Source organism: Cupressus sempervirens, chromosome 11 (assembly GCF_028749045.1).
Source record: "Cupressus sempervirens isolate cs-2001-9-10 chromosome 11, ASM2874904v1, whole genome shotgun sequence".
In the NCBI taxonomy this organism is placed as follows: Eukaryota; Viridiplantae; Streptophyta; class Pinopsida; order Cupressales; family Cupressaceae; genus Cupressus; species Cupressus sempervirens.
In genome coordinates, this window is record NC_143128.1 from 472,285,175 (window position 1) to 472,301,925 (window position 16,751).

A 16,751-nucleotide genomic window follows, 5' to 3' on the forward strand; every position below is an offset into this window, starting at 1 on the left:
CATCCCTTTGATGTTGCAATAGCTATGACTACTCTTACAGAGGTGTATCTGGCAACAGGAGCAAAGGTTTCTTCATAATCAATTCCTTCTTTCTGAGAGAACCCCCTGGCTACAAATCTGACTTTATATTTTTTAATGCTACCATTAGTAGCATGCTTTATTTTAAATAACCACTTGGAAGAAATACAAATTTTCCTTCAGGTCTAGGAACAATTTCCCAAACATCATTCTTCATAATTGATTGGTATTCTTTCGTCATACCACCCTTCCAAACTATATGTTTAATAGCGTATGAAGGATTGGTTGGTTCTGATTTAGACAAATCATTCATGTTTGCTGCATAAATAGAATATATTTTGGGTCTTTTACTTTCTCTGACCGTTCCAAATGCTGCAACTAAGTCTTGTGCTTCCTCTACTATCTTAATGGCCCAAAGTGGTCTTTTCTTAGAATTTTGAGTTTTCTCAAGATTGATATTTTGAATTTCATCTTCAATTTCTTCAATGTTCTCCCTATGAGACTCAGATTCAGTATTTTCTTCAGAACTAGGTAAGGGAGAGGGATCTCTAGAACTTAAGGCTATTTTGAATGCTAAATCTTCTTCAAAAATTACATCCTACTAAGTTCAATACTTTTCTGACCAAGTATCAAAATCCTATATGCTTTAGATGTTTCACTATACTATACAAAAATACCTTTCCTCCCAAAGGGTTCTAACTTAGTTCTCTTTTCTTTGGAACATGTATATATACTAGGCACCCAAAAATCCTAAGGTGACATATGTTAGGTTTAATTTTAGTAAAGATTCTTCAAGATTTTTATCTCTAAGGTAGGAGTGAGGGCTTATGTTTTGAATATAGAGAGCAGTACAAGAGGCTTCTGCTCAAAGATAGTATTCCAGATTTTGATCAAATATCATAGCTCTTATAGGTTCTATAATTGTCTTATTCTTCCTTTTTACTACCCCATTTTGTTGTGAGTTATAAGGAACGATATACTCCCTCTTAATTCTTGTTTCTTTACAAAACTTTTTAAATAAATTTGAGGTATATTCCCCTCCATTACCAGTCCTAAGAGTTTTAATTTTATGTCTTTATCAGTTTTCAATTAAGTTTTTAAATTCTTTAAATCTCTTCAAGATTTCTTCTAGTTCTTTGCATTTTAAGAAGTAACCCCAAGCTTTTCTAGAAAAGTCATCTATAAAAAGTATATGGTACCAGAATCCTCCAAGAGAAGGAATAGACATAGGTCCACATAAATCTGAGTGGATTAATTTTAAAACATTATTAGTTTTTCTAGTGCTATCATGAAATGGACTTTTGGTGTTCTTACTTAGAGGACATCTTTTGCATATGCTTGAGTGAGTGTTATTTGATTTACATAAACCAGTAACCATCTTCTCCATAGTTGATAAAGTTTTGAAATTTTGATGTCTTAACCTTTTGTGTCATATATCGTTTATGTCAACAACTTCATGAATTAAGGCTTGAATAAGTGAAGTAGGTTCTGAATTTAATTCATATAAGCACCATTTTTCTTTGACCAATCAATTTTTCTTTCTTAATTGGGAAGTTCTTAGCCCAAGTTATTACTTTACCATCCATGAATGCAACATTATGTCCATCATCTTCAAGTGTTGTAACTGAGATTAGATTCATTTTTATTCCTAGTACATAAAGTACTCCTTTGAGAATAAGAGAATTACCCGACTTTAGTTTCAAGATGCAATTTTCAATTCCTTCGACGAAATGTGTTGAATTATCACTGATGGTGACTTTGCCATTGACTTTTTCTAATATAGAGTCTATTGCTTCTTTGTATCTTATAATATGTCGAGATGATCCACTACCAATCACTCATGCCTTACTTGAGACTTCTTATGATACTGTTTTAATACATTTATCTTCTTCCCTAATAATGTTTGTACATTTCACTTATTCTTTAAAATTCTCAAGGCAATTAGATTTGTAGTGTCCAAAAATTTTGCATCTGAAACATTTTATTTTGGATATATCTTTCTTAGGTTTGTCATTCTTTTGATTACCCTTTTTCTTCTTGAAGTGCTTCTTCTTACCTTTATAGAAATTTGTATTAAGAACATGAAGTTCTCCATCTTTGGTTTTCAATTTTCCCCCTTTCTTAAGTTTTTTGGATTCTTCTTGAAGATAATCTCCCTTTAGTCTATTGAAGTCAAGAAGATTATCTCTGGGACTTACTCCTTGTGCGAATGTTTCCCATGAATCTAATAACCCATCTATAGCCATCAATGTTAGTTCCATATCATTAATGATGGTTCATAAACTAGCAAGTTCATCTCTTAGACTGGCAACCCTTAGGAAGTAAGAATTCATCGATTCTCCCTTCTTTATTTGTATATGATTTACTTATCTTTTTAGTGCGAGAACTCTAGTTGCATTGTTAACCTCATATGCATTTAGTAATGTATTCATCATATCAAATGTTGTTTGATGTTTTGTTAGCATGGGTACTATATCATTTTTCACTCCATCTAGTATGATCAGAATGGCTTTCCAATTTCCTTTACTTCAAATAGTTTTATGAGGTTCAATAGTAGGTTGTTTGGATGTTGAATCAACGAATTATTTTACATCATTTTCTTCAAGAATCATCATGATTTTGAATTTCCAAGCATTAAAGTGTTCTTTCCCATCAAACTTGTCATTAGGTCTAATTGTGTATGTCATTGAAGATAGAAGGATAATGCTAGATATATATCAAGTCTGATTTTAATTTATAGAGCCTAGGTTCGACTACCAGAGCTCTGATACCATGTAAAGTTTCTGCAAATTGTATGTGATTAGACTTTAATAATAACTTCTAATCTATTTGTTGAAGATGGTCTTCCTTCTAACTGAACTTAGAGAAGAGATGTCAATATCAATTGTTATTCTGAAATGTTTTGTTTTAACAAGTATTCAAGTTTAGGCATAATTGCTTAAAGGAGAAAACTTGATCTATTTGTATGTCCTTTAACTACATTTCCATCCTATATAAATATGCAACCAAAGGGCATGTCTCTCTAAGAGATATGTCCCTATCTAGGTCGGCCATGATTAGTTTTTTTTTCAAAATCAGTGCTCAAGGGTGTTGTGGTTCCACAACGCACACCTCATTTCGCCTAGAAATGGGGATCCCCTACTTTAATTTTTGGCTTTTCAGATCCCTAGTCTAGGGTCCAAGTCTTTTCTAGGGTTTTTTCCTGATGTCTTTGGTCAAATCTAAGTCTTGGCTTGAAAACCCAGATTCTAGGAACCAGAATTCTGAGGGAGGGTAATTTTTGCAAGAAAAATGGCGTACCTAGTGCAACTCACCAAGTGTGCCAAAACCTTTGAGGCAAGCACTTCCTCTTTGAAATGCGCAGCTGCGCACCTCAAAGAGGTGCACTGGGTCCCTGATCTGTAAAACTTGGGACCCCCTTACCCCTCTTCAATTGTCATTTTTTTCTTCGCTCCAAGCTCATCTCCTGCACCTATGTAGCTGCCCAGGTGTGCTACTATGCCGCCTCACCTCCTCACACTTGCACCCAATAAACACAAATAGATAAAACACCAAGTAAAAGGTGCGCAGCTGCACACCTATCTAGGTGCATAGCTGCACACCTTTTTCTTTGCAAAAAATATAAAACATTTAAAACTAAAACCTAAGTAAAGGTACGTAGTTGTGCACCTCTATATAGCTAAGTACTTATGCATTTAAATGACATAAGGGTGCACACCTAGCACACCCTCATATCTTGAAAGCTTAACATGGGATTAGGCGCACCTAGCGCACCTCGAAGGTGCACTAGGTGCACCCCTTTTTTCCTTCTAGGGTTAAAAATTGAGCTTTTAAGATGTTTTCGTCAATTAGGGTTTTTGGGTTTTTTCATGTCATCGTTAGGGTTTGTGTTAATTGATTTTTCTTTGACTCTGGACTAATAAACATTGTTTTTGTATAGATTCAATGGCTTCTTCATCGTCCTCCCTTGCTACAAAGATGGTCTCGACACTAGTGATCTTCAAGTTTCAAGGTAATTCGGCAAAGTCACACTTCCAAGACAGTTATTCAAAGATCCGGGACATAGAACTTGGTCATACAGATTGGAACACATTCCTAGTGTTATGCAACAAGCCTACTAAGAGGTCCCCATCGATATCTTCTCTTATCCGATCAGGACTAGTCAATGCAGCATCACATCCAATATCAGTATAGTCCTTAGAGCTGATCATGGCACTGGCAGAGAACTATGTTTTTGAGAAAAGGGTCATAAAGAGTATAACTAGAGAGATCGTACCAAATCTCTGACCTAAGAACATAGAGAAGGTGTTCCATCTTCCAAAGGCAAATTAGTTTGTCCAACTAACCTATCACCAGGTGGAAAGATGGTACAGAGAACATGCAGAGGAAGCATCCAAAATCATCCAGTCTTCATACTTTATTAAGAAGACTCCTCTGGGGTGTAAAGTAGGCAAAGTGGACATGACAAGGGGTTACATGAAAGAGGATATTAGGTATTCTATAATACTTTTGAGTAGAATTATGGGGTTACCAGCATCAAGACACTTGAACAAATGGATGGTGCACTTTATTGAGAATATCAAAACAATTAAGATGCCAATAGATTGGGCTTCCATTCATAGTGAGAACTTAGATGAGCAGCTGGTGACTGTTAAGAACAGCCGTAAGTTCTACATGACATCCTATCTGGTGTACCTGCTAGCTGCAAGGGTGACAGATTATCCCAGACTCTTCTAAAAGGGAAGTATGCAAGATGCAAATGCATGACTGTATATAGTATATCCCCAGTTGGCTAGAAAAAGCTACTAGAGCACAAGGAATATTGCATAGTGAATGATGCATTTAAATTCACAATTATCCAATTCATTTAAGGGGATTATGCGAAGAGGATGTCAGACGAGGCAATGGTAAAGATTTCAGAAGTTGGCGCCTATTACATCCAATTTCGAGCATTCACTTATTTGAGGGTAGTGGGTACCACTATTAATCCCAAGAAACTCCTTACGTATTCAAGTGACATACTTATATTACTAAACATCACTCAACAACTCTTGTCTACTTATGACAGAGTAAAGAAGCAACATAAGATAACCTAGGTGTGGCTCATTACTATCAGAGCATTTAGTGTGGTCCTAAGATAAGATATTCCATCTTTTGAGCCTAAATGGGATCAATATCCCTTGGAGGAATATAAGTCTCCTCGACCCTATTTTGATAACATTGGAAGAGTGTAGTATTTATCAAGCAAAATATTCCAACATGAAGATGCAATCGAGGACCACTGGATGAATGCTATAGATGACTACGATATTCATATAAGGGATTATTGTAGAATGACTCTCTATTTGGCAAGCAGTGCTTTGAAGATAAGGTTTCCTTTAAAGGTAGTACAACAAGATACTAAGGATGTCCTTGACCCATTGTATAGTAGAGACAAGATTTTTGATCGACCCATTATGAATGCTGAGATTGATAAGGAAGAAAACTCAAAGGAGCTAAGGTGACAATGCCCACTTTCACAACTCAGTCCTTAGCGAGGCCAGAAACAATGCACCAACTTGATAGAGAAGTTGGATATTATAAGGCTCAGAAGGGTAAAGGCAAGAGGAAGAGAAATTATCCCCAACAAGCCGAGCCAAAAGAGGAACCAACTCAAGCACCACCATAGCCTAGGGCAGAAAATGTACAAGGGTTAGAGAATGTAGAAGCTACACAAACCTAGGATAATCCTCAAGTGCCACTGCCAAAACAAGGGCAAGGAGGAGCTGAAACAAAAGTACAAGAAGTGTCTCCATCTCAACAAGAGGTGCAAGCCTCCCCATCGACCCCTAAAAGAAGAAAGATCAAGACTCTGGTCAAGACTCTGGTCAAGAGGAGACAAAAGGTGATTAGGAGAGTTATTCCTTTCCCATCAGTCCTAGAAGTCATTCCAAAAGGAGAGGAAGAAGAGGATCATGAGGGTGAAGAAGATAATCTTCCTTTGAGTTGAAGGACTTGTCTTGCCAACGCCACAGAGTTGGAACAAAGAAGAAGCTCCACAATTACACCACAATCCATTCCTGAGTAGCCTATTCAATCTACTACATTAGAAGATGAGCTGCAGCAAAGGATTGATGAACAGGAGGGTGAAGGCATTGATGTCTTCTAGATGTTAGATTTTGATTTTATGTTGGTTGGCATTGAATTGGTGGGAGATAAGATAAGGGATACTTTGAATAATCAACCTCAACAGGAGGATTGGAGTCAGTTGTCATCGCAGCCACTAGGACCTGAAGTAGTTCCACCATTGCTAAATTCAGTTACATTTTGTGTGGATAAAGGTTCAGTTACTCCTCTCCCTCCAAGCAATGAAGAAGAATAGATTCAAGCAGAACAGGAGGAAGAGCCACACAAAATATTGGTCGATGAAGTGTTAGAGGAAGGGAAAATATGTGAGCAACCTCACTAGACTTCCCAAGACACAAAGGTAAAAACCATGGACTCCACGGATATAGACTCCCGGTGTGAATCTCTTACAAAAGGATAAGACTCCAGAGATGAGTGATAAGGGGAAGAGCATAGCAGAGAAAACTCCTTCATCATCAAAAGGAAAATCTTCGATGGAGCATATTCCAAGATGGCTAAGAAAAGAGGAATTAGAAACAAAAGGCAACAATATGATACTGAGGAGGAAGGAATAAGAGAATTGATTGAAGTCCTAAGAAAACTTGAGTCACCGCCAAAAGATGCACGAGCATTGGCCTTCATCATGAGTGATCAGAATCAAGATTTATTTGCTCATGTTGCTATCCCTCCTCCACATGTAGATGTTGAAGAATTAAATCCGAAAGATTATCAGATCAGGGAAGTTGTGCTAGGGAAACCCACGTTGGACACCGCCAATTTTATGGTAACAACTAGGATTAAAGAAGTGTTTAGGCACTTAGAACAGGATGACACAGAATTGATAACACTTCAGAAGCAGAATGAGATCCTAAAAGGATATCTGAACGAAGTTGTTAGTACTTTAGATCCTGAAAATCCTGAAGAGACTTTGAATGCAATATTGGAGAAAAGGGATAAGGAGACAGTGCAACTAGACCCATTTTTGAAAGCTTGTTAGCAATGACAAGAGCTTTGAAGAAAAGGGTGTACAGATTATATGAGGAAATCTTAAACTGCTACACCATATGCAGGATAATGCAGACAAGTTAGTGGCCATTTTGAACCAGGATTTTGGTTTAATGGACGAAGTACATACCTAGGGCAAGGACCTGCAAGCACTACAGTTGATTAAGGGTCAAAGGTATCGAATGTTAATGAAGGTATATACAACAAAAGAATTTGATAAAATTGATGATTGGATAGAGAAGATTGTAGATAGCAATAAAGTAATGGAAACGTTACATGCAGAGATTCATAAGCTCAAGGATCAAACCCAAGAGCAAATTTTGGAGGCAGAGAAACATTATAGTGATGCATGCTTAGATATTTTTGAATATGATTTAAGGGACAAATTGATGACTGTAGAAGCAGTTGTTGAACAATTCTAGGAGACTTTTGAAGAAGCTTCTAGTGATGATGATATTAGACAAGCATTCATGACTGAGGAAGCATTACTAGATTTGGATGTGAAACTAAGAGATTTTGTAGAGACTCGCATTGAGGTGGGCAACTATAGGCAGAAAGTGAAGGACAAATATGAAGCCTTAGATTTGCCAAATGCAACTCAAGTCACCGTGATTATTGAGAAATTCAAGAGCAAATACCCAGACATAGCTCTGGTATAAATGGGAACAAAACCTAGAAGCTAGAATTTCAATTTTGACAGTGAAATTTTGCATTTTTTTGAACAGGTGCACTGCTTCCGAGGTGTGCTTTTTCAAAGGTGCGCCAATTTTTTTGAAGAAGTCAGAGGTGCGTCGACAGTCAACTACCAATTCTAAATTTAGAGCTTTCCATGCATCGGGAACGCATTCTGATAGCAATTTAACTCCTACAGGCACCTAGCAAACATGGAGCTTCTATTTTTGCCACTTCTAGACACTCCTACATCATCTAATGGCTTTCTTCTTCTTATTTTCTTATGCTTTCTTTGTTTTAAGACATGGAAAAGCTCATACATCCATTTAATGACATAAATATGGATGAAGTCCTACTAAGCACCAATTAGAGAGTTAGTTTATACATAAATAGATTTGTTTTATTAGTTTAGAAGAATATGTTTGCATAAAGAGATCTCTCACTCTCAACACAAATTGAGGAGAAGATTTTCTATAAATTGAGGAATGTAATATGTATTCCAAGCTGCCATTATTTTGATGCAATAATATATGCTATTGTTGCTCTCATTTGGAGTATAGTGATTCTTGCCTAAGTGTGTTATATTTTGTGGATGTATGTTCAAGGAATGTAATTGAGCTAATAGTTTTATTGTGTTGTTCTGGTTGTGCAATCTTTTAATTCTGGTGTTTACTACGGGTCTACAAATTCTACTGACGTACTTAGTTTGAGAAGAGATCACCATATTGTTCCTAAATAGCTTTTTGTCTCACATGAGTGCACTTTTCATGGCCTTGCAATTTGATGAAAAGTGAAACATGTTACAACTACTCAATTCTCATTGGCGATTGCATCAGTGGAATTAAGGAAGCGTTGCTCCTTTTTTCATTGGTTAGCTACCAATCTTTTCAAAGACGTAATTCATAGACGTGTTGTTTCCATAGTTTATGTCTGTAAGGAATTTACTTTTCATGTTATTTGTTTAAACTTCTTGTTACCCTATCTTCGTTATTTGCTTTTACAAACACTTGGTTAATTTAGGTATTCATATAGTTGTATTCTTAGATTGCATTCATTAAAAAACCAAAAAAATACAATAATATATTTCTTTTTGTGTGTTTTATTCTTTTGAGATAGCAAGTAGATTCTACATCTTATTTAAATTGTTCGAACCAACAAAGGCCTCCCTGTGAACAAATACATTCATCTTCAACTAAACAGATTCTAGTAGATCGCAAGATCGCCTAGAACCTTAGAGTTGATTCCAAATTAACTTTTCAAGAGAAGAGTTCGAAAGGATTCCTGTCATTAAACATCGTGCAAAATGACAGCTCAACAAAAAGAAAAGACATTAGTTAATGTTTATCCTAACTAATTAAAGACAACTTAGACTTCTCTAAATAACCCAAGGGAGACGTTGATACCTTATTAAGACAAGGCAATTATATATATTTAGCCTATCCAAGAAAGGCATAGATTTCTTACTCTAATCCATACGATCTGTACTGCCAAATCAACATGATTAATAAGTTACATAATTAACAATAATCTAGTATACTTAATTTAGAGGCAAAAGTGAGAATAAAGGGTCTATAACTAGTAATAGCCATCATCATAATCCGTAAATGTCAAAATGTTTTGAAAAGTATCTATCTACTAGAGGTCATGTGATATCAATTGCAAGTACTTTCAATAGATGATATGTTCAAACAAGAATCATATTTTCTTAGTTACCGGATTCGTGCCCTAGAGGTTGGATCCGGATCCAAATCCATGGCTAGATTCGTCTCGATTCTTGCAAGAAAAATTAATTTTTTTTTTGAATTTTTTTTTTCTCGATAATTTTCTTATAATCATAATGGATTTGATCCATAGATTCATACGAAAATCATAAATTCACACTATGAAATGATTTAAAATCATAGATTCATACTTTGAAATGACTTAGTTTTAGAATTATGTATATTTCTCTCATTTTTTAGTGTATATATATATATGCATTACATGTATTATTGTTACATCATGTGAATTTTATTAATTAAGTGTGGATGTGTTGTTTCAATTTTCAATAGATTGAAAAATTACAGTGAAACAATAGAAGATGGCTACCAATCAGTTGAACATCCACAATGCACTAAAACAAAGAGCTTAATGTGCCCTAGATATTCACACTGCTGTAACATGCAAGCTGTGGAATAGTATCAACCAAAAGCACGTGATAACTTCCCTAGACCTCGTGGTATGAATATTTATGAAAAATCGATTTCAGAATACATTAGATTTTGTTTGTTGCTCCATAATTACACATTTGCATTTTTCACACTAAAATACTTAAATGTTGACATAGTATTGTGGCAACAACAATATTCTTTCTCAAAGACTTTGAATCCACTCTAGTGGTTTTCATGCCTTATGCCCCATGTTCTCAGTAAGTAATAGGAAATAGCAGCTGCCTTGGTAGATAAAATTTACATTTTAGTGTAATGCGTACTATAAGATGTCTAAAATCCCTTGGACAATAATTCCAGTAGCTAAAAGATATTCTTCTTTTTAAAAAAAAAATTCCGATTTTATTTTGCAATCTCAGTTTGAGAGATGAAAGTAAATAACAATGATATTTAGATTGGTGTAAGCATAATGCCAAAAAGCATCAATTCTAATAGCAAAGAAGAGTTGTAGACTGACTTCAAATTCTAGGTATTTGATTATCTCATGAAAAACCAAAAGCGATCCTCATGTTTTGGTAAAAATAATCTTTCAAAAAATGCAAGAAATTGTTACTTTGTACAAAACCAAGAGAGCTTAAGATCATATAATTGCGGTGGAAGTTGACCCAAGGTTTAAGAAACTAGATCTGTGAAATGCTCAAAATTCTCCCAGAGATTATTGGAACTCGAAATATCAACTCCATATTGTCAAAATACTTGGAAAAGGAAAAAGATGTGAAGTAGTTTTTAAGAACAATATTTACATTGAACTTTGACAAAACAAAGTGAATATAGTAACAAAAAACAATTGGGTAGTCGAGAAATATCACCCAGGAAAGGTCATTCATATTCCAACACTGTATGACTTTTCAGCTTCAAGTCAGCTATTCTGTTACTAGAAATTAGTGAAATGATTTATCCCAGTGTTTCGAATGATATCATAGAGGCCAATCATTATCTCTGTACTTATCAAAATGATGATAAGCCATTCCAAAGCATCGGATTTTCTGTTCTGCAGTATCTCCAAAAAGAAGCGGACATTATGCTGTACAGCGGGACCATAGAAGGACATTATTGCCTTGAAATTTTGATCTCTTCCACAAAACACACAAAGCAAGAGTCTATATAGCAAGAAAAACGTTTTTTAAAAAATGCACCTCTACAAACTTCAGTTTGTAATCGAGACTCCCAAATCGCTGTTGTAATTCATATTCATCTCGAAGATACTCCCAAATTTGTGCATATTTTGCATTTTTCCAAGCAACGTCTGACCTGAAAATTATTAAATAGAAATTATTTGAAGCACACTAGTAACTACCATTAGGAACACAACTGTTAAAAATTTAAAATCAACATTCAAATTTAGAATGCTATTTGCTTGAGAAAAAGCACGCCAAGCAATATCAGAACATTACTATTGGAAATTGTCTCCAAACAATTATATATTGAAACACCTATTGCTTTTTCTTTCTTGGCCAACAATTGAATATGGGACACCAATTAAAAGTACCAAGACATACACAGTATCCAACTATCCAATCTGATAGATTGTTCTAAATTTTTAAACAATGCATTATTTCATTTACTGATACCCACAATAGAGAGTAAGGACTGGTCAAGAAAGTTTTACAGATTGCTTCCCAAACACATTACAGCCAATGTGTACTGGAATATCATAATTATACGCACAAAAAGCCATTGATGTATTTACACAAAAACAAGTTGATACACAATAAAATCGCTCTTACTGTCAAACAACTACTGAGTAGCAAAACTTGAGAAAAATCAATAGCGTAAAGAAACATTTCTTTTGTCTGTGTTCATTAACCAAAAACTCGAGGTGAAGATGGGTGCAAAACCCTTACAATTTCACCATAGAAATAGTCAATCGCAAATAAGAAGTGAAGATCAATAAACAACAAACACAATTCATGCAAGTTTTGCCTCTCATATCGAACATCATCACTATGATGTTGGTTATCAACACCACGGAGACAGCTTGCAAGCACCATTTCTTCACAGTACTAAGTAGTGACTTCTTGTTCTGTTTATGGCAGTTCCAAACTGTTTGATTTAAATAATATTAGTGATTGGTCAGTAAAATCCTTGCCTCTAAATCCAAAGCTGAGAAAGGACTGTTTTGTGACCACGGCAAGAGCATCATGTCACTGTAGTGTCAGCTTAGAAAAATATTTAATTTGTTTAATATAAGGAATGTTTCTGGCATCTTATTGCTCAAGTGAAATTTGCTTATTCTGAGGAACAATACTGCATTTTTATTGCTCCTCTGGAACAACAAATATAGAACATAGTTTTTCATAGATTTTCCCACAAGGACTAAATTCTCAAAAAGCCAAAAATCGAAGCAAAAAAATGCAGAATAGAAACACTTCAACCATGATTGCTATGTTATGCCAAATCCCTGGGATGTGGATTGGATGTAGATGGGAGAGGATGGGACACATTTCTAAGACATTCTTTTAGAGGTCATTTTTTAGGGGATGGTAAAAATTAAGCAAATTTTCAAAATATAGGAAATTTTAAATCTTCATATGATAACGTTGATAAGGCATTCATTACATACATTACAAAAGCTTAGTGCATAATATTGTTAATTCTGTGACTTGTTAATGCATACTGGTCTGAGAACAGATCAGTTCGATCTGAGATTGCATGATAAGTAAAGGTTGAATCTTTGCTTTATTTCCTTTACAAGATCGGCACCTATCCTTGGAGGTTTAGTTTAATGTTAATCTAACACCCTTGTTTGGTTGATAATTAATATTTAATTAATCCTAGTTGATCGCCAATTTGGGAGGTTAAGTAAATGATTTGTTGGAAGAGACATGTCCTTTCTAAGGACATGTCTTTTAATCCCTATACTTATAGAGGGTAAGAATGAAGTCTAAGGACACACAAAAGATAAATACAAGTCTGCCCCTTAGTCATTCTGCCCTCATACAATTTGCAGACGCAAAAGAAAGAATTCTGATTCATATTTCTAATCCAGTCAAAGACAATAATCTGAAGTTACTCACTACTAGTTGTAGAAGACAGAGAAGGTAGAATCATATCTATATTCAGTCCAAAGAATTTGCAGAAACTTTACATGGTATCAGAGCTCTGGTAGTTGAACCTAGGCTCTGCAAAATTCAGTTATCAGACTTCATATATATTTAGCAACTATTTTCTATCTTCAATGGCATACACAATCAGACTCGAGGATAGGTTTGATGGGAAAGAACACTTTGAAGCCTAGAAATTCAGAATCATGATGATTCTTGAAGAGAATGATGTAAGACAATTCGTTGACAAAGCATCCAAACAACCATCAGTTGAACCTCATAAATCTATCTAGAGCAAAGGAAATAGAAAAACCATCCAAATCATTTTAGATGGAGTAAAAAATGATATCGTACCTATGCTTACAAAATATCAATCTACCTTTGATATGATGAATGCATTACGAAATGCATATGAAGTAAACAATGCAATTAGGGTTCTCGTACTGAAAAGGCAACTAAATCACATTCAGATAAAGAAAGGAGAATCGATAAATTCTTACTTCCTAAAAGTTGTTGGCATTAGAGATGAACTATCAAGTATGGGAACCACTATTAGAGACACAGAATTAACACTAATGGCTATAGATGGATTGCCAGATTCATGGAAGACATTTGCACAAGGAATAAGTGCCCGAGATGATCTTCCGGACTTCAACAGACTTAAGAACATTTGTCTTCAAGAGGAATCCAGAAAACTAAAGAAAGGAGGGAAACCAAACAACGAAAACAGAAGATGAAGAACTTCATGTTCTTAATACAAACTCCTATAAGGGCAAGAAGAAGCATTTCAAGAAGAAAAAGGGAAATCAAAAGAATGGAAAACCCAAGAAAGATCTATCTAAAAGTGTTTCAAATGTGAAAAATTTGGACACTACAGATCTAATTGTCCTGAAAATTTCAAACAACAAGCAAACTGTACAAATGTTATTAGGGAAGAAGATACTTATGATCCTAAGAACCGTGTTTTGTATTCCTCACTATCAAATGAAATTTCAAATAAAGCATGGGTAATTGATAGTGGGTCTTCTAGACATATAATGGGATACAAAGAAACACTAAACTCTTTATCAGAGAAAGTTAACGGTGAAGTTACCATTGGTGATAATTCAGCACACTCCATTGAAGGAATTGGAAACTGTACTTAGAAACTAAAATCAGGAAATACTCTTCTTCTTTAAGGTGTACTCTATGTACTAGGAATTAAAAGAAACCTAATCTCAATTACAGCACTTGAAGATGATGGGCATAATGTTGCATTCGTGGATGGCAAAGTATTAACTTGGGCAAAAAACTCCTCCATCAAGAAAGCGAAGTTAATTGGTCAGAAAAAAGATACTTGTATGAATTGAATATAGAATCTGGTTGATCTATTCAAACCTTAGTTCATGAAGTTGCAGATATAAATGAAATATGGCACAGAGGATTAGGGCATCTAAATTTCAAAACTTTATCAACTATGGAGAAGATGGTTACTGGATTACCTAAACTAAATAAAGACCACTCAAGTATTTGCAAAGGTGTGCCCTAGGTAAGAACACTAGAAGTCCCTTTCATGATAGTACTAGAAAAACAGATAATGTACTAGAATTAATTCATTCAAATTTATGTGGACCTATGTCTGTTCCTTCTCTTGGGGGATTCTGATATTACATCTTGTTCATAGATGACTTCTCTAGGAAAACATGGATTTATTTTTTTAAATGCAAAGAATCGGAAGAAATCCTACAGAGATTTAAAGAATTCAAAACATTAACTGAAAACTTTTCAGGGTATAAAATTAAAACCCTTAAAACTGATAACGGAGGAGAATATACCTCAGACTTGTTTAAAAGGTTTTGTAAAGAATCAAGGATTAAGAGAGAGTACATTGTTCCTTATAATCCAAAACAAAACGAGGTAGCAGAAAAAAAGAATAGGACAATTATAGAAGCTGCTAGAGCTATGATTTTTAATCAAAATCTAGAATATTATATTTGAGCAGAAGCCTCTTGTACTACTGTATATATTCAAAAGAAAAGCCCTCACTCCTATCTTAAAGATAAAACTCCTGAAGAAGTATTTACTAAAGTAAAACCCAATATAAGTCATCTTAGAACTTTTGGGTGTCGTGTATATATCCATGTTCCAAAAGAAAAGAGAAGCAAGTTAGAATCCTCTAGGAGGAAAGGTATTTTTGTAAGGTATAGTGAAACATCTAAGGCATGTAGGATTTTCATACCTGGACAAAAAAGTATTGAACTTGGTAGGAATGTAATCTTTGAAAAAGATCTTGCATTCAAAAGAGCCATAAGTTCTGATGAACCTTCTCCTTTCTCTAGTTCTGAAAGAAATAGTGAATCTGGGTCCCAGAGGGATAACTTAGAGGAAATCGAGATGAAATTCAAAATATGACTTTGGGCCATCAAAACAATTGAAGCAGCTCAAGACTTTGTTGCACCTTTCGGAACAGTCAGAGAAAGCAAAAGACCTAAAAGATTCTCTAGTTATACAACAAACATGAGTGATTCATCCAAAATAGAACCAATCAATCCTTCTGATGCTATTAAACATACAGCTGGAAATAAGCTATGACAGAAGAATACCAATCTATTATGAAAAATGATTTTTAGGAAATTGTTCCAAGACCTAAAGGAAAATCTGTTGCTTCTTCCAAGTGGATATTTAAAATAAAGCATGCTGCTGATGGTAGTATTGAAAAGTATAAAGCTAGATTTGTAGCTAGAGGATTTTATCAGAAGGAAGGGATTGGTTATGAAGAAACCTTGCTCCTATTGCTAGATATACTTCCGTAAGAGCAGTCTTAGCAATTGCAGCATCAAAGGGATGGAAAGTACATCAGATGGATGTAAAAACAACATTTCTAAATGGAAAGATTACAGAAACAATATATTTGGAGCAACCTGAAGGATTTGAAAAACATGATCCTAACACTTTTGTTTGCAGGCTAAAGAAAGGTCTCTATGGGCTTAAATAGGCTCCGAGGGCCTAGTATGAAAGAATTGATAAGTATCTCACCGGCTTAGGATTCTCCAAGAATGAAGCTAATCCAAATTTTTATTATAAAAGAGATAAAGATGATATGGTAATTCTGATACTGTATGTCAATGATTTACTAATAACAGGTGATGATCATCTCATGGATCAATGCAAGAAAGATCTAACTAGAGAATTCGAGATGAAAGATTTGGGACTCCTTCATTACTTCTTAGGATTGGAAGTACAACAGAATTCTGACAGTATCATACTTAATTAGGGGATGTATACATTAGATATTTTGAAGAGATTCGGAATGTGGAATTGCAAGTCTATGTCTTCTCCAATGGAGACTAATTTACATAAACTTAAAGAGGCAGTAGCAGAATCACCTTCCATAGATTCTACTCTCTACAGACAGATGATTGGGTCCCTTACGTATTTGGTAAATACAAGACCGGATATTTGCTATGTTGTTAATGCCTTAAGCCAATTTATGTGTGAACCAAAGGAGATTCACCTAGTAATGGTTAAACACATTATGAGATACTTACAAGGCACTCTTAATTTTGGACTCAAATACAAGAAAGTTGGCTTAGACTTACATGGATTCACTGATTCAGATTGGGGTGAAACTGTTACAAACAGAAAAAGTACTTCAGGATGTTGTTTCAGTTTAGGATCAGCGATGATATCTTGGATATGCAGAGAGCAGTCTTTAGTAGCT

The 16,751-nt window shown here is 34.9% G+C and overlaps 1 protein-coding gene across 2 annotated transcripts in view; it reads right to left on the reverse strand.

Moving 5' to 3' along the window:
- Positions 1 to 10,641: 10,641 nt before the first annotated feature.
- Positions 10,642 to 16,751, reverse strand: part of LOC149530425 (protein RETARDED ROOT GROWTH, mitochondrial-like) — a 94,778-nt gene continuing 88,668 nt past the window's right edge. For both annotated transcript variants that reach the window (XM_089811869.1, XM_089811870.1), the window contains exons 6-7: positions 11,144 to 11,258; positions 10,642 to 11,031 (exon numbers count right to left, since the gene is read on the reverse strand). In XM_089811869.1, coding sequence (XP_089667995.1) covers positions 10,882 to 11,031; positions 11,144 to 11,258 — 265 coding nt within the window. In that variant the 3' untranslated portion in view covers positions 10,642 to 10,881. The remainder of the gene's footprint in view (positions 11,032 to 11,143; positions 11,259 to 16,751) is intronic.